The sequence below is a fragment of the Macaca fascicularis genome, chromosome 9 (genome assembly GCF_037993035.2).
Source record: "Macaca fascicularis isolate 582-1 chromosome 9, T2T-MFA8v1.1".
NCBI classification, from domain to species: domain Eukaryota; kingdom Metazoa; phylum Chordata; class Mammalia; order Primates; family Cercopithecidae; genus Macaca; species Macaca fascicularis.
The window spans coordinates 128,403,879-128,427,792 of NC_088383.1; the positions used below are offsets into that span (position 1 = coordinate 128,403,879).

The window sequence follows — 23,914 nt, forward strand, 5'->3', positions numbered from 1 at the left end:
AACACACACACACCCCCAACACACAGATGATGGGGGCTCCAGAAGTGCTTGTGTCCCTGGTTTCTGGGCTCTGGGCCCAGCTGGTTCAGCCCATCCTCAGATTCCAGGAGCCAGGAGCTTCCAGTTTTGTTGAACTAGGTTATGCTTGGATTCTTTTCACTTAGAACAAAAAGAGTAATGGGGAAAGTTAAAGACTTTTCCTTGTAGCCTTTGGATCCTTGGTTGGATGTGGGGACAGAGAAACAATTCTGAGAGGGAAGGAGGAAAAGCAGCTGGTGGGGGCGAGGATGGGGGCAGCCACTCAGGGCTGAGCTCTTAGGAGACGAGTGATGGGGCAGACAGGAAGCGGGATGGGACAGCCCCTCTGTATTAGTCCGTTTTCAGGCTGCTGATAAAGACATACCCAAGACTGGGCAGTTTACAGAAGAAAGAGGTTTAACGGACTCACAATTCCACGTGGCTGGGGAGGCCTCACAGTCATAATGGAAGGCGAAAGTCACGTCTCACATGGCGGGAGACAAGAGAAGACAGCATGTGCAGTGGAACTGCCCTTTATAAAACCATCAGATCGGGCCGGGCACGGTGGTTCACACCTGTAACCCCAGCACTTTGGGAGGCCAAGATGGGTGGATCACAAGGTCAGGAGTTCAAGACCAGCCTGGCCAATATGGTGAAACGCCATCTCTACTAAAAATACAAAAATTAGCTGGGCACAGTGGCATGCGCCTGTAGTCCCAGCTACTTGGGAGACTGAGACAGGAGAATCACTTGAACCCAGGAGGCAGAGGTTGCAGTGAGCCGAGATCGTACTGCTGCACTCCAGCCTGGGTAACGGAGCAAGACTCCATCTCAAAATCTCAAAAAACAAACAAAATATCAGATCTCGTGAGACTTACTCACTGTCCTGAGAACAGTACCGGAAAGACCCACCTCGTGATCCAGTTACCTCCCACCACCGGGTCCTTCCCGCAACACATGAGAATTGTGAGTGCTACAATTCATGATGAGATCTGGGTGGGGACACAGCCAAACCATGTCACCCTCTGCCACTGGGGAGCTTATCACTTCCCCTGAGAGGGGTGCACGTGTCCCCTCCCTCTGAGAGAGGCGAGCCTGTCCCGTCCAACATGTGGAGAGATGCAGCCCCCTTCCCTCCTGTCTTCTATTCAGTGTTTGCCTCTGGCCAGGCCACGATTCACAAGCTGGTGGCTGTGGTACCTCAGGAAATCTGGGTCACTCCTACCACTTTCATTCTCCACCCAACATGGACAGGAGTCCATTCTTCCCTCCCTTCTCTGGTTCCATCCCATCTGTTGCCCTAAGTTGGGCCAGTGAATCCCTCCTGACTGAGGCCTGAGAGGGCCACTCAGATGGGAGCCAGAGATTACAGAACACTTGGCCAGGGCGGGCACAGGCTTCGGGGTTGACCAGGTCCGTCTGACCCTGGGGCCCCTGGTGGACGCACCCTTCGTGCACTGCTCGCCATTCTCACTGAGGAGCAGAAAGGAAGCAAGGCCAGTGCCCACCTGTCTGAAGCACCCTGCAGGGCATCAGCCAGGTCCTGGCAGAAAACGGATGGCCAGCCCCATGTGTGAATGGAGGAGTTTAACGAGGGCCTATTTGCAAAGCGTGGGCAGGGGAGGGAAATCCGTAGCTGCTGATGCAGCATCCCTGAGCCTCCACCACCCGCTGACCTGCAGGGCCAAGGGAAGGGACTGATGCGGGATCGTGGGAGAAGGCTGCCCACAGGGGTTGGGCCTGGATAACAGGGTCCAGGAGCCTGCGGTGCCCAGGCGGGGACAGAGCCAGCAGAAAACCACCCCACAGCAGGGTGGGAGAGGGCTAGAGGGGCTCTGGAGGGGCGGCCCACGTGGTCAGCACAGATGAGAAGCTGGGGCCGTGGGGTGGATCCCGGTGTTTCTCCGGCGGGGTGCATGGTGAACATTGTGCTGACCAGACCTGTCACTTGTCCCTGCCTCAAGGACTCTGGAAAAGCTGACCACATCGATAATTACAGAAGCTGGAGGTGGCGAGACCTCACGGCATCTCTGACTTCATCTTCCTGTCAGGGCAGGAGAAGGTCTCCTGGGAGAAGGAGGTGACATCTAAAGTTAGTCCAAGGCCGAGAGGAATTCAGCCCAGACTGCCCTTTCTAAACCGGGGGCCGACTTCTTTGAAAACGTGGCAGGTTCTAAAAAGCATCTGAAGGAAATGTGTCTTCATAGCCAGGACATATTTTCTCTGGCAGATTCTGAGATTGATGATGCAATTAGGGCAGGCCAAAAGAATGAAGTATTAGGGCTGTAAACTAAGATGCACATAGATGTTTCCAGTCTTTGGGAGGCACAGATGTAGAAAAAGTTCTTTGTTCCTTAAGCTCAATGTAATAGTCTGCATTTTGTGTTAGAGCGGCATCTCCCCACAGAGGCCACCTCTGTGTTTGGCATAAATCACAATGCAGAGAGAAGGCTCATTCGGTGGTGTCTTCCCCGTTGGCACCTGGCACGTATCTGGATTATGGATGGTTGTGGGTGCTCCCTGGCACCCTGGCTGTTAGAATGGAGCTCTGGACAGGGAGAGGGCCTTTTTTATTTTTATTTTTTGAGATGGAGTTTCACTCTTGTTGCCCAGGCTGGAGTGCAGTGGTGCAATCTCAGCTCACTGCAACCTCTGCCTCCCGAGTTCAAGCGATTCTCCTGCCTCAGCCTCCCAAGTAGCTGGGATTACAGGCATCCGCCACCATGGTTGGCTAATTTTTTATATTTTTAGCAGAGACAGGGTTCCTATGTTGGGCAGGCTGGTCTCGAACTCCTGACCTCAGGTGATCCGCCTGCCTCAGCCTCCCAAAGTGCTGGGATTACAGGCGTGAGCCACCGCACCTGACCAAGAGAGCTTTAAATGATCGGAACAGCAGAGGGGCCTGTGTTTCGGGGAGGGCACAAGGCCCATCTCCCTCTCTGGTTGGAAGGGACTGTCTTGCAGATGGAGGTCACGAGGGCATTCTTTGCATACGGTTTACCTTTCTTTTCATCGAAATCATTGTCTGGCTGCTATTTCCTGAGCTACATCTCATTGTAAAATTCTGGGTTGTTGGCACAGACTCTTACTTGCTGCTTCTGTTTGCTGGGTACAGCTGGTTGAAGCTTTCTCCCACCACCTGGGCAAGAGTGTCCTCGAGCTGTGGTTTCTGGGGTGGCCCCAGTCCTGTGGAGTGTGATCTGCCTTGAGCTCTGCCCACCCAGGGGAGCCACCATGGTACCTTTCCTCTGTAGGTGGCCTCTCAGGACTCCCCTCAGGGAGTCACTGTGGAGACATGGCCTGTCACTAGGTGTCTTAATCAGTGTGAAAAGCCCAGCTGGAGGCCTTCCATCCGTTTTCTGCCTCCCAACACAAATGCTCTTCAAGTGGTGGCCTGGCACAGACTCTTCGGAGAAAGGCCTTTTGATCCCAGCGGGGGAGGCCTGTCCCCGTGTGCTCCCGCTGCCACCTGCATGCCCGTCCACCGGCGGGGCCTCTGTCGGGAGGCAGCTGACCTGAAAGGGATGTTGTTTTTTAACGCAGGTTTTAGTACCCACAGCAAGAGTATTTTTAGCTGGTTATTGAGGCTGATTAGTGAGCCCCAGGCCTCCATTTGGTTAAATCGAGCCACCTTCACAGCTGTATTTTGGTACAGTGCAAATCTAGTGTTCTGGATGGTATAGAGTTACCCCAAATGATGGCCGGCCATTTGCCCAGGGCCTGGGTCCTGCAGAGCAGTCTGGCTACATTCCCATGGTGCCAGACCAACGGCGGGCTGTCCAAGGGCGGCAGGACCCTGGGTGCTTCTCATTCTGGCAAACAGCAGGCAGCTGGCTCTAGAGTGCTCAGCCCCTTTGGAGACGCCATGGCGGCCCTGTTGCTTGCTAGCTGTGCTGTATTGGAACCTCTCAGACCCCTTAGTTTCTTCATCTGCAGATTGGAACTAATAATACCTACCATGTAGATATAATAATCCCCTGCCATGTAGGGTGAGCCTGGCATCAGCACTCCATGCGGGGATTGTGTCTGTGTGTGGGTGTCTGTGTGTCTGTATGTGTGTGTGTAGGGGTTGCGGGTGTTTGTGTGGGTGGGTATCTGTGGGTGTGTGTGTCTGTGAGTGTGTGGGTCTGTGTGTGGGGGTGTCTGTGTGTGGGTTTGAGTGTGTGTGGGTGGGGGTGTCTGTGTATGGGGTATCTGTGTGTGGGTAGGTGTGGGTGTGTGGGTGTCTGTGTGGGCGTATCTGTGTGTGGGCACGTGTGTGTGGGTGTGTGGGTGTGTGAGTGTGTGTGGGTGTGTGTATCCGTGTGTGGGCACGTGTGTGTGGGTGTGTGGGTGTGTGAGTGTGTGTGGGTGTGTGTATCCGTGTGTGGGCACGTGTGTGTGGGTGTGTGGGTGTGTGAGTGTGTGTGGGTGTGTGTATCCGTGTGTGGGTACGTGTGTTGGTGTGTGGGTGTCTTGTGTGGGGGTGTGTGCGGGTATCTGTGTGTCTGTGTCTGTGGGTGTGTGGGGGGTGTGGGTATGTGTCTCTGTGTGGATGTGGATATGGGTGTCTGTATGGGAGTGTGTGAGTGTGTGTGGGTACGTGTGTGTGGGTGTGTGGGTGTCTGTGGGTGTATCTGTGTGTCTGCGTGTGGGTACATATGTGTGTGGGTGTATCTGTGTGTCTGCGTGTAGGCACCTGTGTGTGTGTGGGTGTGGGTGTCTGTGAGTATCCGCGTGTCTGTGTGGGCATGTGTGTGTGTGGGTGTCTGTGTGAGTATATGTATCTGTGTGTGTGTGGGCACGTGTGTGTGGGTGTGTGTGAGTATCCATGTGTCTGCGTGTGGGTATATGTGTGTGTGGGTGTATCTGTGTGTCTGCGTATGGGTACGTATGTGCGTGGGTGTATCTGTGTGTCTGTGTGTGGGCACGTGTGTGTGTGCATACATGCACACTCAGGTTTACGAGATCGTCAGGGAGCACAGAGGGAGAAAATAACAGGAAAAAGTCAAGAAGAAAGAGCCACCTTAAAGCATCTCAGGAATTCATCCATCAAGTCAAATCATCAAGAAATCCCCAGTCCCTCAAGGCTCATCTTGATGTGGAAGAAGAATTGACCTCTGGGGAGAAAGGCTCTGACCACGCGACCCAGTGGGAATCCAGAGGCCAGCGCACCAGCCCGGCAGCTGTGACCTTGGACTTCTCTGAGCCTCTGTGTCCAGCCCTATAAAATGAGGGGTGGGATTCCTTAAAGAAACACCGCCCTATCTCCCTGTGATCTAAATGATTGTCGTGTTCGTGTTTCTCCATGGGAGAAAATCGCTGGATCTTGGCTCTCCATTAGAAGAGAGAGGGCAAGACAAGGACACTTGCTCACTGTGGATGGAAATGAGCCTGGCTGCCTCTGTGGTCACTGTGAGTGCCGCCTGCGTGCTCCCTTTGACTGGTCTGAGAGGATTCAGACCCTAGACACTGAGGTGTGAGGTTTCCCTGAGGGCCGGACAGACATCTGACTGCGCGGTGGGACGCCCGGGGAGGAGTTCGGGTCCTTCTCTGCTAGTGTCATTTCCTGTCTCTTTTGAAATAGCTGTACTTTTGGACAGAGGCTGACAAATTCTTGGGTAGTGGATTTTGAAATGGTTATAAACAATTTGTAATTAGCTCCTTTGTCTAAATGAGAAAGGGACACTTACTCAGGCTTTTTATTGACTCAAGGCCCTTTATCCACGTGGCAAGTGCGTCAGATGTGAGCAAAGGAGCCCCCTCTGGGATTCAGGAAAATTAAAAAGTCTGTTTGTTGGAGACCTCCCATCTTTAGAGCTTGGGCCCCCTGGCTTGGCTAGTTATCAGAGTCCTAAATTCTGTGGTGTGGTTGAGGAGAAGCCCTGCGCTTGGAGGTTCAAGTCCCAGCCCTGCCACCTCCTGCTGCACGACCCTACGCAAGTGCCTTCCCGCCGTGGGCCTTTGGGATCTCCACCTACAGACAACGGGGTGGGATGGCAGCCCCTGTTCTCCTGCGTCACTGCCCTGGCTGTTTCAACGTTCAGACAAGAACATCTTTAAAAACCTGTGTGTGTTCACTTTGTAAACTCAAAAGCTGGAAAAGACCAGGCATCCACATTATTGTTTATCCTTGCAAAGTATAATAATCACAATGGTGGTAACTACAGCAACTCTTTATTATTATTTATGATGGGCCAGGCCCCCGGCCAAGAGCTTGATCACTTCTGTCTGTATAATCACTGCATACCTAGGTGCTGGTACCATCTGCATTTTATAGAAAGGTTAAGCAAATTGTCTAAGATCACACAGCTTACAAGGTCTGAGTAACCTAAGGCAGCTTCTTGGTGGCCTTCCAGTCTGGTGGGCTGTTATTTTTCCAGTAGTTTCTTTTGATTCATCTAAGTCAGTGGTCTTCAACCCCAGCTGCCCAGGTGCCAGCCCTCATGGCCCAATGGAAAGCCTGGTTTCATTGGTCTAGTGTGGGACCTAGCATCAGTGTTTGCTCAGGGCTCCCTGCTGATTCTGATGTGGTCTGTGTGGAGCACCGCCGTCCTGAGACCCAGCATCTGTGGGAGAGGGCAGAGTAGTTTGGACTGAACACTGGGGCTCCATGGCCAGGTCTTTTCCCCTGGCTTCCTGCCCTGCAGGAGAAGGGAATTGGTCAGGTGGCCTCTAGGGGGTTTCCTCCAGGGGCTGTGAGGTTCTGTAACCATAAGAAGCTCATGAGCAAAGCTGTTATTTTTCTTTTTCTCCTTCTGTTTTAGGCAGAATATGAAGTTACTCCAGATGAAAAACTGGGAGAGAAAGGGAAGGAAATTATGACCAAGTACCTCACCCCAAAGGTAAGGAACTTTCCAAACCCCACAGCAGGTAGCACAGGAGGCATTATCCAAAAATAGGAGCCCCTAAGTCTGTGCCAGGCCACGTGGGGGAGCTGTTAAGTGCTGTGCTGGTGGCTGTTGTTGATCTCCTGTGATCCACAGTTCTCATCCTCCCCCAGAGAGTGCCCAAGACTGGCAGGGCCAAGATAGGGATGGTCTAGGCCAGGCCTGGAGTAGGGGCGGGATGCCTGCTTCTTGGGGCCCAGCCCCTTCAAGAGTCACCATGCTGCCCTGTGCCTACACCCAACCATTTGTGATAGGGCAGATAGAGGCCTGGCCAAGGTCAGGAGAAGTGCCCAGAAGGAAAGGCTCCGCAGGGCGGTTCTGAGAGGTTGGCGTGGAGGGGAAGTGTTGGCGGTTGATTGGGAGGGAAAGGGGGTGCCCAACTACATCAAAGAATGGAGAGAATTCTGAAGCATATTCTGGAGTATTCTGTAGGGTCGGGGGCCACCCTGACCCCACCTCGGGGGCATCTACTGAATGGTTTAAGCATTGGGGTGCCACCGTCCTCAGGGTCCAGTAGCCTTGGTTCTCCAAGATCTGCTTCCTCTTGACTCACCTTCACAGAAGCGTGTTCTCAACCCATTTAGTGTTCTAGTGTCAGTAGTTCTGCCCACTTGGTCAAGTCACATTCCCTCCCTGGGCCTCTGTTTCCCTTTCTTAAAAGTGGCCTTCCTGCCAGACTCACCTCCTGGAGGTGTTGGGAGCCTGAGATGAGACCTGTGTGGGAATAGCTTTGCATGTGTCCCATCCCCCGGGGCCATTGGTGGCTTCATCCTGCTCAGGACCCTGTGGGCCAACCAGCTCCCCGGAAGGGTATACCTCCCATCCCAGGCTACCAGTGGACTGAGGTCATCACAGCCTGTGGAAGGTCCTGGCCATCAGTCCTCCCACCCCCTGCACCTCTTGTACCAAATGTAGCCCTTGTTCTTCTCCAGCATCAGCAGTTGGTGGTGGCCGTTGCCCTTGCAGGGTGAGCCCAGCCTCACGCCCAGAAGCGTTGCCCTTTGTCATGCCCCACTCTGAACAGCCTGCTAGACAGCATCCCTAATACGCACACGGAGTCACCATCACCTTGCTGCCTCCCCTTGCTGTTTCTCTGCTTCTGCGTCCATCATAATCCGTGCATTTCTCTTTCTGTGAGCAGCAAACACCCCCAGCCCTTTTGCACTTTTCAGAAATGACAGAATTTATGTTTATAAAACACTTCTAGGCATAGAATGGGGCTAGTTTGCTCTGGACAAGGCATGGCCCTGGGCAGGCACAGCTGCCCTCACCTTGGGCAGCACAGCCTTGCCATGCTCCAGATATGGGCCTGTTGATGTCTGTGAGGTTCTCAGGTGGACACAGTCGAGGAGATGTTCTCAGCAGGGTCCCTGTTCACCCAGTCACAGCCGATGTCATATTGATGAGGCTCTGGCAAGATACATTTTTCATCTCCTGCCACCACTCAAGACAGTGTGGACACTCTGGGCATAAACACGTGCCCTGAGCTTAGAGGGGTGCAAGCACCGTAGAGGGCATGATGGTGACAGCTCCCTGGCTGGGCTCCTGTGGTGGGCCACATGCCTCTGAGATGTCTCTGATGGTTCCTGTATCCACGAGAGGTTGCCCTGTTTATAGACAGGCCACTGAGGCCCGCAGAGCTGCACAGCGTGAGGGGCCGCTCAGCTGATGGGGTCTGCAGCTGCCCTCGGCACAGGCATCTTCCCACGGCGGCTCAGCTTGGCCCAGTCCACCGCTTCATCTGCGTCCCTGTGGGGTTGCCCACTCACATGTGTTCCCCCCAAACAATGGCAACTAGCATGTATTGAGGACCCCTTGTGTCAGGCACCACTGTCTATAGTCCTTGCTGTCACTGTGGAATGCAGATTCTGTTGGTTCTATCTTACCAATAAGGAAGAAGAGGCTCGGGGAGCTGTCGCATCCCAAGTCACACAACTAGTGAGTGACAGAGCTAGAATTTGAACCCAAGTCTGGGTAATTCTAGACCCCTGGTTGTTTTCCCTGGGTATAGGCTCCTCACCCTCCTTCACCGTCCTCCCACTTGTCTGCGGCCTGGCTCTGATCTGCAGTGAGGGCGGAGTGCTCCCTTTGCCCGACCTTGCTGGCTGGATAGGCTCTTGTGGCTTAGCCAAGAACAGGGTATAGGCAGGCACTGGGGCAGCCAACGAAGGCTGCCACCGGCTCACCCTGTGGCCAGCCTTGTTCAGAAGCCCCTGCTGGCAGCCTCTGACCTGAACTCTCCGGACCTCCCTACCTCTGCTCAGCCTTGCGTCCATCTCCTGGAGGGATGGGGCCCAGACTCCCCTAGCAGCTCAGATGGTTTTACAAGTGCCTCAGAGCCTGCCCACGTTTTTTCCCTTAAGTTCTCCTCAATTTAAAAACTTTAAGCCACACCATGTTACGGCCAGGGAGGCCTCCGGGGGAGGTAGTCGATCCGTGCCTTGGGTTAACTGTTTTCCTACAATAAACTTTGCCATTCCTTCCCATAACCGTCCGTCCCATGACAGCTTGCTCCGGAGCCTGATTGACTTCTCACATGCCCCTGGGCCCCAGATGCAGCGAAGCAAGGTGGTGGCTGAGGAGCTGAGTGAGTGACTGAGGCCCCAGCACTGGCTCAAAGGACTTTGACCAACCCCAAAGCCACTGTCCCCAAGCCCAGATGGTCCTTGCCTTGGGCCCCCTCCTCAGTATGTAGCTCGTGTGTCTCAGCTCCGCGCAGTGCTTTCCAAAGGGTAGACCATGGGAGAGTGGCCAGTGGAGAGGCTCTGTGAAAGAAAGCGCTCTGTGGTCAGTTACATGTGGGCAGCACTGTAATGCCATATCTCCCCTGGTGGATTCACTCAGCATGTGAGCATATTCAAGGCTCTGAGAAGTCCTGCAAGAAAGAAACCTCTTTAACTGTTAACAAAGCATTTCCCAAAGTTATTGACCATAACATTTTTTTCAGTTTCCGGCACACCTGGGGCTACAGAACACATCCAAGAGCCTCATGCCCACACCTCCTTCTGCTCCAGCATCCTATCCTGGGACCTCTCCCACAGCCCCACACTGGGCTCTGGCCGTACCATTTCCCAGGCTCACCTGGATGTCCATACTTTGTGGCCTTCGTTCAGGCTGTGCCCCAGAAGGCCCTTTATCTGGAAGGCACTGTCCCCTACTCTGTCTTTCTCGCTTCTGTATCCCTGCTTAGCCCCAACATCCCCAGCTGCACAGAGCCTCTTCCGCCTCTCATCAGAGCCCATTGCCCTCACCTGGGTGGTCTCTGAACACATTGTTCCATTGTTGTGATTCGGTGCCCCATGATGGGGATTCGAGGAGCCCACCTTCAGGGTGGGGGCAACACAGAAGCAGATTAACCAAATGCCCCATGATGGGAGCAGTGGTGGAGCTGTGCTCAGGGAAGTGGAGGATCTGGAGAAGCTGCCCCAGCCCAGCCCAGGTGAGCCAGGGGAGGCTTCCAGGAGGTGATGCTGCTGAATCAGATCTTAAAGGATGTGGAGGAGGAAGCTGGACACGAAAGAAGGGGAAGGAGGAGCGGCCTTCATAGGTGCAGTGCAGTGGGCATTTGGGGCTATCTAGAGGTACTTGTAATTGGCAGAGTTGTGGGGGAGGGAAGTGCTCCTAGCATCTGATGCGTAGAGGCCATGGTTGCTGTTGAGCATTCTACAGTGCACATGGCAGCTTCCTACCCAGAGTTACCTGGGGACAAAATGTCAATAGGGCTGAGGTTGAGAAACCTTGGCACAGAGGTAGAAAAGGGCACGGGGTGGGCAGTGCTGTGGGGGTGGGAATGGGGAGGGGGCCCCTCTGGGCTATAGGAACTGGGAAGCCATGTTGAGGTGGCGGCAGTGTGGAGCTGCCAGTGCTTTGAGTGCCACTTGTATTTTAGGATTATCCCCCTGACTACATGGAGGAGTAATAAGGGGGATGAGGAAGGACTGGAGGCAAGAGGCCATCTGGGGAGCAGCCCCAGATCCCCAAGCTGGGCCTGCAGCCTTGGGGATGGGGAGGAACAAGCGCCTTGCAAAACGGCAGAAGGAGGATGCCCTTGGGCTTTTGTCTTGAGTCTCTGGGTGGGTGGAGGTGTCCCCAGGAAAGACAGAGCACAGGATGAGGGCTGTGGGAAGGTCCACCTGCTCTCGGCAGAGGCAAGGGGATTCACTTTGGATGGAGACAGTGGCATCTGCTCTCTGTGTCCCTGCCCCAGCATGACACTGGACACATGGTTCTCGATCAATGTGAGCTGGTTGAAATGAAATGCTGAGGGGAGCTCTGGAAGCTGCCCTCCATGGGCCCATCAGCTCTCCTGCCTCATGTCTCTGGGGAGCCACGCTTGGTGAGCTCACATCCTGAGGTGTCTGCCATCTTGTAATTGTTGGAAGCCAGGATAAAAAGCCCCTGTCTAAGCAATGTCTATGCCTGGAGCTCCATTCTCCCTCCCCACGGAGGACGCCCTACCAACCCTTGCCTGAAGTTTTTATCCCAAGAGGCAAAGCCCACTCCATGGACACTGCCTCGAATCCTGCATCGGTCGCCCACACACAGCCAGCTTTGCTTTGGGGGTGTTACAGGGCGCCAGCCAAGGGTGGGCTTGGAAGGGCTTGAGAGCTGTTGGAGAGCTCACAGAAGGGCAGCAGAGTGCTGAGAAGGAGGTGAGCTTTAGGGTCAGGTAGAACTGGTTTCAAAGCCAGATGTCACCTCTTTGGGCTGCATGGGCTTGGGAAAGTTGCTTAACCTCTCAGTGCCTCAGTTTCCTCATCTGTCAAGAGTGTCGGCCATGAGGATCATAAATAAAAGCAGCAAGTACTGAGCATGGTAGCTGGGGCATCTTCAATGCCCGGCAGCAGTGCCTGTCATCTGCCTTTCCCCACCTTCTCTGTGCCTTCAAAATCAGGCTGTTGAATGAGGAAATCGTTCAGACATGGAACTGCCAGCTGTGGAGTGTGAGAGGCCAAGGGTCCAGAGGGCCTCCAGCTGCAGAGGGCTGGACAGAGGCAGTGCGTCAGTCCGGATGATTTATACTAGCTGCCACAACAAACCCCCAAATCTCAGGGGCTTCTCCCAGCAAAGGTTAATTTCTTTCTCATGCATCATCTGATTAGGTCATCAGCTCCTCTGGGTACTTCTCCCTGGGTGACTCAGGGATCCTGGCTGCTCCTGTGGACCCACCATCTTGAATGTGTCGTCTCATGGTCAGTGCCACAGGGGAAGAGAGGGATGAAGGAAGCACAGCAGCTTTTAAGTGCTTGACCCAGAAGCAACACTCATCACTTCCTCTCGCGGTCCATGGCCAGTGGGGAGGCTGGGAAAGGGAGAGGAGCATGTGGAATATTAGGTGAGCACACCAGTAAGCCTCCCTCTGTACATTCCCATCCCTCAACCCCCAAGTTAAGAACAGCACATTGCAGGCTCGTCTCTGGTGCTGGTTAGACAGCCATGAGCATGGCGTGTCTTAGGGATGGTCTCAGGTTTGTTAGCTCACAGAAGCTGGCCAGCGGGCCACAGTTGGATCTGAGTGTGTGAGCTGAGATTATAGGTGACAGGTGTTCAGAAGGGGGGGTCACTCTGAGCTGAGGTGGCCCAGGAAATGTTCCCATTGTAATAATAATAATCATAAGTGAAAACAGAATTATATTTCATCCACCATTACAGATGACTTTTTGAAATACCTATGGCCGGGCGCAGTGGCTCACACCTGTAATCTCAGCACTTTGGGAGGCCGAGGCAGGCGGATCACCTGAGGTCAGGGGTTTGAGACCAGCCTGACCAACATGGCGAAACCCTGTCTCTACTAAAAATACAAAAAATTAGCTGGGCGTGGTGGCACATGCCAGTAATCCCAGCTACTCTGGAGGCTGAGGCACGAGAATCGCTTGAACCAGGGAGGGGGAGGTTGCAGTGAGCCAAGGTCACGCCACTGCACTCCAGCCTGGGTGACAGAGCAAGACTCCATTTCAAAACAAAAAAAAAACCAAAAATACCATTTTTTTTTTAGATCTATTGATATAATTCTCATACCATAGAACTAATTCCTTTAAAGTACAATTCCGTGGTTTTAAAAAGATTCAAAATCATATAACCATCACTGCTTTCTGATTCCAGGGCATTTTATCACCCCAAGAAGAAACTGTTGTACCTGTTAGCAGTCACTCCCTGTTCCCCTTTCCTCCCAGGCCCTGACAGCCACTAATCTACTTTCTGTCTCTAGGCCTATTTCAGACATTTCATAGAAATGGAATATCACATAATATGTGGCCATCTGTGACTGGCTTCTTTCGCACCGTAATGTTTTTACGATTTATCCACATTGTACCATGTATCAGCACTTCACTCCTTTTCAAGACTGAATGATATTCCATTGTAAAGATATAACACATTTATTTATTTATCTACTCATCAGTTGATGGACACTTGTGTTATTTGTACCTTTTTGTTGTTGTTGTTGTTGTTGAGATGGAGTTTCGCTCTTGTCACCCAGGCCGGAGTACAATGGCGTGATCTTGGCTCCCTGTAACCTCCACCTCCCGGGTTCAAATGATCCTCCTGCCTCAGCCTCCCAAGTAGCTGGGATTACAGATGCCCACCACCATGCCCGGCTAATTTTTGTGTTGTTAGTAGAGACGGGGTTTTGCCATGTTGGCCAGGCTGATCTCGAACTCCTGGCCTCAAGTGATCCACCCACCTCAGCTTCCCAAAGTGCTGGGATTACAGACGTGAGCCCTCGTGCCCAACCTGCTTCTACTTTTTGTTTCTACTTTTTTGCTCTTATGGAATAATAAGGCTATGAACATGCAGGTACAAGTTTTTGTGTAGACATGTTTCATTTGGGTATATGCATAGGAGTAGAGGTGCTGGGTCATAAGATAACTCTATGTTTAAACTTTTGAGGAACTGCTGGGCTGTTCTTGAAAGCACTGTACCATTTTAAATTCCCACCAGCAGGGTTCCAATTTCTCCACAACCTCATCAACACTTGTTATTTTCTGTCTTTTTTATTTTATCCATCTTAGTGGGTGTGAAGTGGTGTCTTGATGTGATTCTGATTCATACTTCCCTAATAATTAATAATGTTGAACACCCTTTCTTGTGCTTTTTGGCCACTTGCGTATCTTCTGTGGGAAATGTCTATTCAGATTCTTTGTTCATTTTTGAATTGGTTGTTTGTCTTTAATGTCGAGTCAGAAGAGTTCTTTATATGTTCAGGATACAAGTTCCTTATCAGTATATGGCTTACAAATATTTTCTCCCATTCTGTGGGTTGTCTTCACTTTCTTGATGGTGTCCTTTGAAGCACAAAGGTTTTTCATTTTGATGACATTCAGGTTTCATTTTTGTAACTTGTTTTTAAATGACTTGTTTTCATTTTGTCTTATCTGTCCTTGTAAGAAGGCCTCAGTTTTTGAAGGGAAAGGGTGTGTATGGAAACAAAGTAAAGAAATCCTAATGCACATTTAGCCCCATGACCTGGTCTTCCTTTGAAGAACGAGAGCCCCACTGCCTATTGGAAAGATCAGGGCCAGGCCTGGTCCTTCTTGGACATTCAGCCCCTTATCCTAGTTGACACGACAACATTCTCCAGACTTTGAGCTCTTCCATTCCTAGGACCGCACTGGCCTCTTACAGACTTGCTCCTGGAACTTCCTAGCAGCTCCCCAAGGTGGGTATTAGTGTACCCATTTTACAGACCAGGTAACTGAGACTTGGGAAGAGACGAGGCTGGTCCAAAATGGAGAAGCGCCTGTGTGACCTGCTTTGGCTGTGTTACTTGTAGGACGTTTTGCTGCGTCTCATTTTAATTGGGCCCGTGAGCAGCAACAGTGCTGGTCTCCGTGGTTGCAGTGCCCCACCCCAGTTACTAAGGTCTGGCAGGAGGTGCCAGTTTTGATGTGGCTTTCTTAGGGACTATCAGTGGATTCCAGGGGAAGCTCAAACCCGGTGCCTGGTCCTACTGAAAGGGCCTGTGTGGGTTCTTCCTGGACAAGGGGGTGGACAGGTGGGTTGGGGCAGGCTTCTAAGGAACTGGTATGGCATCCCTACGTGGGGTACTGGGAAGGCCGTTGTGCAGGCGGCTCTTAGAGCGCATTTCTTGCCAAAGGTCTGCAGGCAGGATATTGTTCTCTGAGCCCTCCGTAGATGCAGGGCTGCCTCTTTGTTTCAATAAACAATGATAGGGTAAGACAGGGAAGTTGGTTCTTGTGAAGGGGGAAGTTACCCATCAGCCTGTGTTTCCACACAAAAGAAATCTATTCGTAGTGCTTGTTGGGCTCTCTGGAAAACATCCACATTTTATAAAGTCAAGAGCTTGAATGAAAGGAAATAATAACGACTCCAAATTCCCTCCTCTGGCTCCCCACCCCCACCCAGGCACCAGCGTCAGGAGGCCGAGCAAACCCACACAGCTCCTCAGCCTCTGGCACAGGGAGTCGGCTTCATCCTTGTCCCTAGGACCTCGTGCAACCTCAGTCCTGCCACTTTCCAGCTCTGCATCCTTGGAGCCTCAGTTTCCCCAACTGAGTATGGGACTGATAAAAATGGCGCTCACCTGAGCTTGTGGCCATCAGTCATTCTCTAGCACTTGTGTGGTTTTGGCCATGTTTGCAGACTACCCTTAACAGTTACCTATACAATGATTTTCTTTAAATCAGCTCATCTTTTAACTTAAAATAGATGCGTTTTAAAAGGAAACCTTGTACCAGGAACATGCCTGGAGAACCAGTATTGATTTGTCATACATAAAGGTAACTGGAAAAATTAAGATTAAATCCAAGCTAGATACTCTATTGCCTGCATGAGGCTGTGAGCCTGAAGGCTTCATCCTTGTCATTTTAAAGGAGATTAGTGAATGTGGGAGACCTGATGACAAGACAGTAGCACAGCCTGCGACTTTCTACTTCATGATGGGAGGCTTGCAGGAGATCCGAAGAGAATCACTTTTTCACTGAGTGATTCAATATTATCTAATTGTGTCCCTGTACTTCCTAAGACCTCTCATCATCTTTGGAAGATGCCGGGCTAACTCTCTGCTTCCCAGCTATGGTGCGTTATGGAAATGGAAATGCTGGCTTGTTTTTGGTAGACAAGCATGACCTAGGGCAAAGCGCACTGGACTGGGAGTCCTCATTCCTGATCTCCCTTCCTGGGGTCCATGGCCCTGGTCCTGCTTAGAGTCTGCCTGCTCATCCAGCCAATTCATGGTCTCCAGGGCAACCAAGGGTGTGAAATATGGGGGGCTTGGGCAAATGGCTCCCTTCTAAGTACCTGTCCCATTCTCCGTGGGGCTTGGGGTCCCAGACACAGCTTTTCATCTCTGCTGAGATTGCTCGGCCCTCATCTTCCAGCCCCCGGAACAGGATCTCTATCCTGTTGTCAATTAATCCAGTGAGCTCAGAGTCCACCTTCACGTGGGCAGAGGGTCTGGCTGGGCAACTGCCCCTGCTAGGCCATCTACCAGCATTTCCATCTTCTTGCCACAGCCCTGCAAACAGGCTGGAGGGCAGAAGAGGATTGAAAAGAAAACTTGAGAAAGGGACTTCCAGGAGATCTCTCAAGCAGCAGTAGTAAGGGATGGGGGTTGGGCCTCTTCCTCTTCCACTTTTGGGAGCAGCAGAGAGGAATTCACAAATCAAGCCACATGTGTGCTCATGAGCCGTCCTGGGACAGCTAGCGTTTGTTAAGCTGCTACTGTAGCCTAGAACTTCATATTCCGTGTTTTGCTAAGTCCTCATCACAGCCATGTAAAATAACAAGAAGTGGAGGCTCACTCAGGATGGGTGCCCAGGGAAATCTCAGGGGCTGCCCAGTTCTGGGCCCTGCACGCAGTTTTATCTACAGATTCCCAGCATGCAAACAGATAAAAAAGATCTGTGGTTGACCAAGCTGGGGGCTGGACTTCCCTTTTTCCTCCCTTCTCCTTCCCCTTCCCCAGGCTCTGAATTTGAGGAGAACATTTAGGGTTCTGTGGATCCCAGTTTAAACACCATGGAGCTGAGCTAAACTCCTCATTTCCTAGATAAATAAACTGAGGCCCAGAGAGACCCCGGTTGGAAGAGGAGACTGGAATGTTCCTTGTGGAGCTTTCTATAACTCTGTGCTAGAAGTAAGGAGAGGAGGCCTCAAAAGGGATGCCTACTGACTTGGTTTTCCTACTCCCACTGGGGATGGCCAGCAGCTGGACTTCAATTCCTCTGAGGCACTTTTTCTTTAAGCCAGTAAGCGTCTAAATGCTGAGACGTTTGTAATGTCTGTGCAAAGCAGAGAAGTTGGCTGTTGCCGGAAGTTCTACTAGTTAAGTACTAAGTCATTAACTCTCTGGGTTTTAGTGAAGAAGGTGGGAGAAAATATTAATTTAGCACCTACTGTATGCTACATGCTTTATAGCTTTAGTGCATTCTATCTTCATGACTGTCCTATGTAGTAGACATTGTTGTCCTTGTTTTACCCCAGGCAGTCAGAGTTCTTTAGTTCATCATGATGAAACTGGGAGAATTGAAAACAGGGAGGCTGGGCATGGTGGCTCATGCCTGTAATCTCAACACTTTGGGAGGCCAAGGCGGGAGGATTACTTGAGGCCAGGAGTTTGAGACCTACCTGGGCAACAAAGCAAGACCCCCATCTCTACAAAGAAAAGAAAATTTGGAGGGCTGGACGTGGTGGCTCACGCCTGTAATCCCAGCACTTTGGGAGGCTGAGGCAGGCAGATCACCTGAGGTCGGGAGTTCAAGACCAGTCTGACCAACATGGAGAAACCCGTCTTTACTAAAAATACAAAATTAACCGGGTGTGGTGGCACATGCCTGTAATCCCAGCTACTTGGGAGGGTGAGGCAGGAGAATTGCTTGAACCCGGGAGGTGGAGGTTGTGGTGAGCCGAGATCGAACCATTGCACTCCAGCCTGGGCAACAAGAGTGAAACTTCATCTCAAAAAAAAAAAAAAAAAAAAAATTAATTAGCTGGGTATGGTGGTGCATGCCTGCAGTCCTAGCTATACAGGAAGCTTAGGTGAGAGAATCACCTGAGCTCAGGAGTTCAAGGCTGCGGTGTGAGCTATGATCGCACCACTGCTCTCTAGCCTGGATGACAGAGCGAGACCCTGTCTCAAAAAAAAAAAAAAAAAAAAAAACAGAAAACATGGATGCAAAAAGATACTAGTGTGCAAATATTTATAGCAGCATTATCACAATGACCAAAAAATGGCAACAACTGAAGTATCCATCAACGGATGAATGGATAAGCAAAAGTGGTCTATCTCTACAGTGCAGTGTTATACCACAGAAAGGAATGAAGCGCTGGTACATGCCCCAGTGTGGATGAACCTTGAAAACATTACGTGAACGGAAAGAATCAGACGTAAAAGGCCACATATTCTGTGACTCCATTTCTATGAGGTATCTAGAATAGACAAATCCATAGAGGCAGAAAGTAAGTTAGCATTTACCAGGGTGCCGGTGGGAGGGAGGGAGTAGGGAGTTGCTACTTAACAGGTACAGAGCGTCTGTTTAGGATGATAAACGTTTTTGGAACAAGATAGAGGTTGACGGTTGCCATGATGAACGTAATGAATGCCACTGAATTGTACACTTTAAAATGGTTGAAATGGTGAAGTTTATGTTATGTCTATTTTACCACAATGAAAGAAAAAGAGCAAGAAAAGAGTGGGATGTAAGCTGGCCTGTCCAGTGCTGGAGCCTGTGATCTTTCTCTTCCTCTGCGTTGTCTTCTTGAAAGTTAACCAAAGACAAAAGTTCCCGCTGAATCAGCTTCCCAGGTGTAGCAGAGGGTGGGGCGGCAAGGCCGGGGAATGAGCAAGCCCCAGAGGCGGGGTCGGGCTGGCGTCCAGGGGCTGGGTGTGCCAGCGCCATCCGGGGCCCAGCCCAGCTCCTGGCCCCCAACCTGGGCCTCGGCTTCCACTTTGCACTGTGTCCTTAGCATCTTCTCACGTCACAGTCTCCCGCGCGGCATATTTCATGACTGTGTAATTGTCCTTCAAGTAGACACACCCCACCCCTCACCAACCTTTCCTGGAAAACAGCTTGTCTTTGCCCACAGCCTGATTTCATCTTGGCGCCTCCTGACGCCCTTGAGGCTGATGTGCCTTGCCGGAGCTCCTCACAGCAGGCCAGGGCAGGCCCATCCAGGTCCTTTTTCCTTTCTCGTGACCTTCCAGGTCAGAAAACTGGAGGTTCCTTTGATGCTGGCGGAGCTGGCTCTGCCTCTGACCCTGTCCTTAATGTGTGTGTATAGTGTTTCCTGCCCAGAATGCCTCTCTTTGGAGTGGCGGCAGACAGAAGACTCAGCCACAGGCTTCCTGAGGGCACCCCCAACTCTGTCCTGGGTGGGCAGTGATCCTGGTCCCTGTGGCTTGGCAGGCCCTCCCCATCCATGGACCTTGGGCAGAGAAATGGCATCACGTGTCTGAGGTAGGGGGCAGGTTCTCTTGAATTTCCTGGCTCTTGGGAGATTCCTGCGCAACCCCCCCACCCCCGCCCTGCCCCTTTATTTCCCAGCCCCAAGGAATGAAGTCTTCACCGGAGAAAAAATCCAACACGATTTCAGATTGAGGAGGGTGGTGGGTATTCTGGAAGATGGAAAGTTGGCGGGCCCTGCCCTAGCTTCTCACGCACAAAGAATGAGGGACACTCCCCCCCATTTCCCTGCCGTGAACATCCCCAGCACCTTGGGGCCTGGGCTCCATGTGTCAGTGACCTGCATGTGGTTGCATTGGCCCAGGTGGAGCTGGCTGCATGCAAACCACTGGCCAGGAAGAATCGTACTCCTCCTGCTGCTCCTGCAGCTGCGCCGGTCCCGCGAGCCCCCGCGTGCGCGGCCTGTGTAAACAGCGCGTCATCTCCTGTTGCACACTTTGGGCCTGCGGGTCATGACCACGGATTATCAAATTGACAGAACTCAGCTGGCCTCTCACTCCATGTCCGGGCACGTTGCATTTTGTTAATTATCGTCTTTTGCTTTTGACGTAAAGGGTCGGGGTCTGGGTCAGGGTCACTGTGTATTTTCCTTTCCTTCTCATTAAAGTTGCCCAGCTCTCAGGCCCCCAGTTAAATTCTGTCAGCGTTTAAAGATGTCCTCCCTCGCTTCCCCACCCCTAAGCACCCTTCATTCTTATTTCTGTGAAGCCACTGGAATAGCAAAGGAAATGTGGGTCAGGGTCTTTCAAACCCAGTCCATTTTCTTTTTCTTGAAGGGCTGCAGCTATTTCTGAAGGGCTGGGTTTTTTTTACTTTGTTGACCCAGAGAACATGACACGCTGGGTCTCAGGTGACCAGGTCAGCAGGGCACTGTGAAGGGGCTGGAACCACCCCGGGCCCTTTGTAGCCCTGAGGCAGGGCTTGCTCCCAGCACTTCCCAGCCACATGGCCCTCACTTGGTTGCTCATAGCCCTGAGCCTGCTGTCTGCCTGTGATCCTCAGTGCAACCCTGCCATCTGAAAGGCGTCTAGAAAAGTGTCGGTTCTGCCATTAGGAAAAGTGAATTCATCCAGACCCCTAGTCTTAGGAAGACTTCCTAGTGCACAAACGGCATGAGCTGGAGGGTAGAAGGGTCCTCCCTATTGCTCGGCTAAACCCCGTTTACCCTGTGGGCCATGATCAAACCTCTCCACTGCCATGGAGCCACCTGTTTGTAAAGAGGCCACCTCTGTGAGTGCTCTCTCCTGGGTGCTGAAGGGCTGTGACCTGCACTCTACAGCCTGCAGTCCTTGCTGACCTTGAACTCCTGCCATTGGCCAACAGAGTTGGTAGCTGGGGTCCTTAGGGTGGACCTCAGGGCCTCGGCACGGGATGGGCACTCAGGGAAGCTGTGTGGCTGATGGACCCTAGCTGAAGAAGCTTTCTGACTTGTCACAGCAGTGGCCCCACCTCCACCTCTGCTCACAAAGACAGCTTCCATGCCTTGAAGTCTCTTCCTGGCCTGGTGGAAAAACCAGCTACCCTCAGGGTCACCACCAAAGAGGTACAAGAGATCCTCAGCCAAAGAATTCAGGAGGTTGCAAGGGTGGTGGCGTGTGTCTGCTCCATGATGGAGTCACAGGCCTTTCGTGGATGCTGGTTACTTCTGAACACTGTGTCACGGTGTCACTCCCGCTTTCTCCTCCACCAGCCACTCGAGGCTCCAGAGAGTCCTGTGAGCCCCTTAGACTCTAGGTCTTTGGGCTGTTCATCAAGGAAAGATAAAAATGGCAGACTGGGTGCCATCTTCCTAAAGGCATGATGGCCTCTGGAAGGGCCCTGGAGAGATCCCTTTGAGAGTTGGAGACAAGGGAAGATCCAGAGTTTCTTTGAGGGGAGACTGAAGCTTAAATAACTTGCTGAGCATGTTTTTTAAGAAAAAGAATGGGAGGTTAGGTACAAAAGTGAATATTGAGAATGAGAAAAGAAATCACAACAAATTACTGAGGCCTTGGAGATTCAGGTCCTTTTCATCTGTGACCTCAATTTCCCAGAAGTGCTTCTGTAGAAATGCTGTGTCTCCCGAGACAGGGCATTCTATGGCTCCCAGGACTACAAGTAAAGAGCCCTTAGCCTGGTACTGTGGGTCAAGCCTGTAATCTGAGCACTTTGGGAGGCTGAGGCAGGCAGATCACTTGAGGTCAGGAGTTCGAGACTAGCCTGGCCAACATGGTGAAACCCAATCATTACTAAAAATATAAAAATTAGGCGGGCGTGGTGGTGTATGCCTATAGTCCCAGCTACTCTGGAGTCTGAGGCAAGAAGATTGCCTGACCCCGGGAGGTGGATGTTGCAGTGAGCTGAGATCGCACCACTGCACTCCAGCCTGGGCGACAGAGCAAGACACCGTCTCAATTAAAAAACAAACAAACAAAACCCTAAAGTTTCGGCCTCCTCACCTTCATTGCAGATCTGCTTCTTTTTTTTTTTTTTAAAGATAGAGTCTTGCTCTGTTGCCCAGGCTGGAGTCCAGTGGTGTGATCTTGGCTCACAGCAACCTCCACCTCCTGGGGTCAAGCAATCCTCTCACCTCAGCCTGTGGCATAGCTGGGACTGCAGGCATACACCACCACGACTGGCTAATTTTCGTATTTTTAGTAGAGATGGGGTTTCATCATAATGGCTGGTCTTGAACTCCTGACCTCAGGTGATCCACATGCCTCAGCCTCCCAAAGTGCTGGGATTATAGGTGTAAGCGACTGCACCCAGCCTCAGATCCACTTCTGATTGGAGGCTGTGCCCACCTTCATGGGAAACAGTGAGCATCACCTTCCTTTGAACTCAAAAGAGGCACAGTGAGCGCCTTCCAGCTTTGATCACAAGGACCTCTACCCACGGGTTGCTGGTCCAGTGTGTCTCTGCCCGTGCAGTCCATCGCCTGGGCTGACCATGAGGACACCCTGGTGAAGAGCTGGGGGTGCTTGGGCTGAGAGCTGCTGGATGTTGGCATCAGACCCAGGGTGGAGGGAGGGACAGGCCACAGCACTTTGCTGGTGAGCGTGTGGCTGGGCTGATTTGTTTTCTCCCCAGTGACCCCGAAAACAAAACCCTACCTTTTTCCCTTTGGTCTGTTCTTGTCTGGGGCTTGTGGATCACGTCTCCTGCCTGGCCATGGACAGAGAAAGGAACTACTCCAGACGGACGTGAGGGTGTGCAGCAGTGGCTCTTCCACATGGCCCTGAAGGTTTCGATTAAAAAGGTGGAAGAATGGTGCTTTTTCTTCCTGTCAGCCAGACCTTAAATCAACCCTCAAGTGAGGAAATGCTCTCTGCGCCTGCTGCTCAGCAAACCTTTTTTTGTGGTTGTGACTGTCTGAGCATGTTTAACTGCAAGCCAGGGTTTAGGGTTGGAACAGCCCCCATTTGCCCCACCACCCTCTGCTTTCCCCACCCCAGGACCCTGTCGCTACAGCTGGGTGAGCAGGGCTGAGTGAGCTCACGGAATTGGAGCTCAGCGAGACGAGGGGAGCTCTTGGCCGTGTGAAGAGCATTTGGAGGCCTCCTGCTCACCTGGCCTAAGCCCTTGATTTTACAGATGGTGAATTTGTCTGGATTCTTGGCAGCAAGTTGCAGATACTTACCTCCAGGTTGCTCAAACAAAGGGGTAATTTACTGCGAAGATGAGGAGGAGGGCATTCTCTCCTATGGTCAAATGAAACCATGAGACCAACACGGCGGGACCTAGGCTGGGGACCCCCAAACCAGGACACTTCTCCCCCACCCAGCAGCCCTCTCCTACAGTTTCTGCCTGAGATGGCCACGGCCCCTCCTTCTGGTTTCAATTAAGAAAATTCCTTAGTACTGTGATTGGCCCAGCATGTTACAAAGGCAGGAGGTGGACCAGATGACTCCATAAAGGACCTTCTGGTGGGCAGACCTGTTATTCTCTATCTCCCTCTTTCCTGCTGTGAACATTCACACTCATCCTCACAGGCGTGTACGCACACACACACACACTTACCCAACAAGCATGTTGAGCACCTACTACGTGCCAGGAACATCATCAATTCATTCAGCAAAGCGGAGTGGAGAGATTGCAGGGTTTGGAACTGGGCAGGCCTGGATTTGAGTCTTAGGTCCTCTACTTACTAAGTGTTCCGTCCGCGGGCATTTGCGGAACCCCCATAGCACACCTAGTGCCCCGCAGCACTCCATCCCGATGAGCAGGGATGAGACCACACACCTCTTCACAGAGCTCTCTAGGGCTCAGTTTCCACATCTGTGACCCTGGAACAGTAAGCCCCCACCTCACAGCGTTGTTCCCGAGAGCAACAGAAGTAAAAATTTATGAGAAGACCCACATCAAGGCCCAGCACAACGCCTGCCTCTCTCAGGGGCCGTGACTGTTGGGCCAGCCCGTCCCTCAGGCTCCCACAGCAGCCTCCAGCCCTGGCTCCTGCTGAAGACCCGACTCCCACCCCTGCCCCCGCCCACGCCAGGCTTCCCGTAGCTGACGCAGATCCCCTCGAGGAGGGTCAAGGGGCGGCCAGGGCATGGCTGTGGGAGTGCCCCTCCTCCGTTCCTGCCCTGGAGGAGAAATGAGGGTGGCCCCCCCACTAAACCATGA

At 52.1% G+C, this 23,914-nt stretch overlaps 1 protein-coding gene and 1 long non-coding RNA gene across 11 annotated transcripts in view; one reads left to right on the plus strand and one right to left on the minus strand.

Annotated features, from left to right (window-relative positions):
- The window catches only part of GRK5 (G protein-coupled receptor kinase 5), a 252,869-nt gene that overhangs the window by 182,649 nt on the left and 46,306 nt on the right, over positions 1 to 23,914 (plus strand). For 9 of the 10 annotated variants that reach the window (XM_005566566.5, XM_074002888.1, XM_074002891.1 and 6 more), the window contains one exon: positions 6,765 to 6,842. The exons of the other annotated variant lie outside the window; for it this stretch is intronic. In XM_005566566.5, the coding sequence (XP_005566623.3) occupies positions 6,765 to 6,842 (78 nt within the window). The remainder of the gene's footprint in view (positions 1 to 6,764; positions 6,843 to 23,914) is intronic. 10 annotated transcript variants of the gene reach the window in all.
- On the minus strand, positions 12,069 to 23,722 carry LOC135965199 (uncharacterized). Its single transcript, XR_010578108.1, has 3 exons — positions 23,309 to 23,722; positions 22,402 to 22,526; positions 12,069 to 12,189 (listed from the first exon to the last, which is right to left on the minus strand). It is a non-coding gene; the product is annotated as an uncharacterized lncRNA (long non-coding RNA).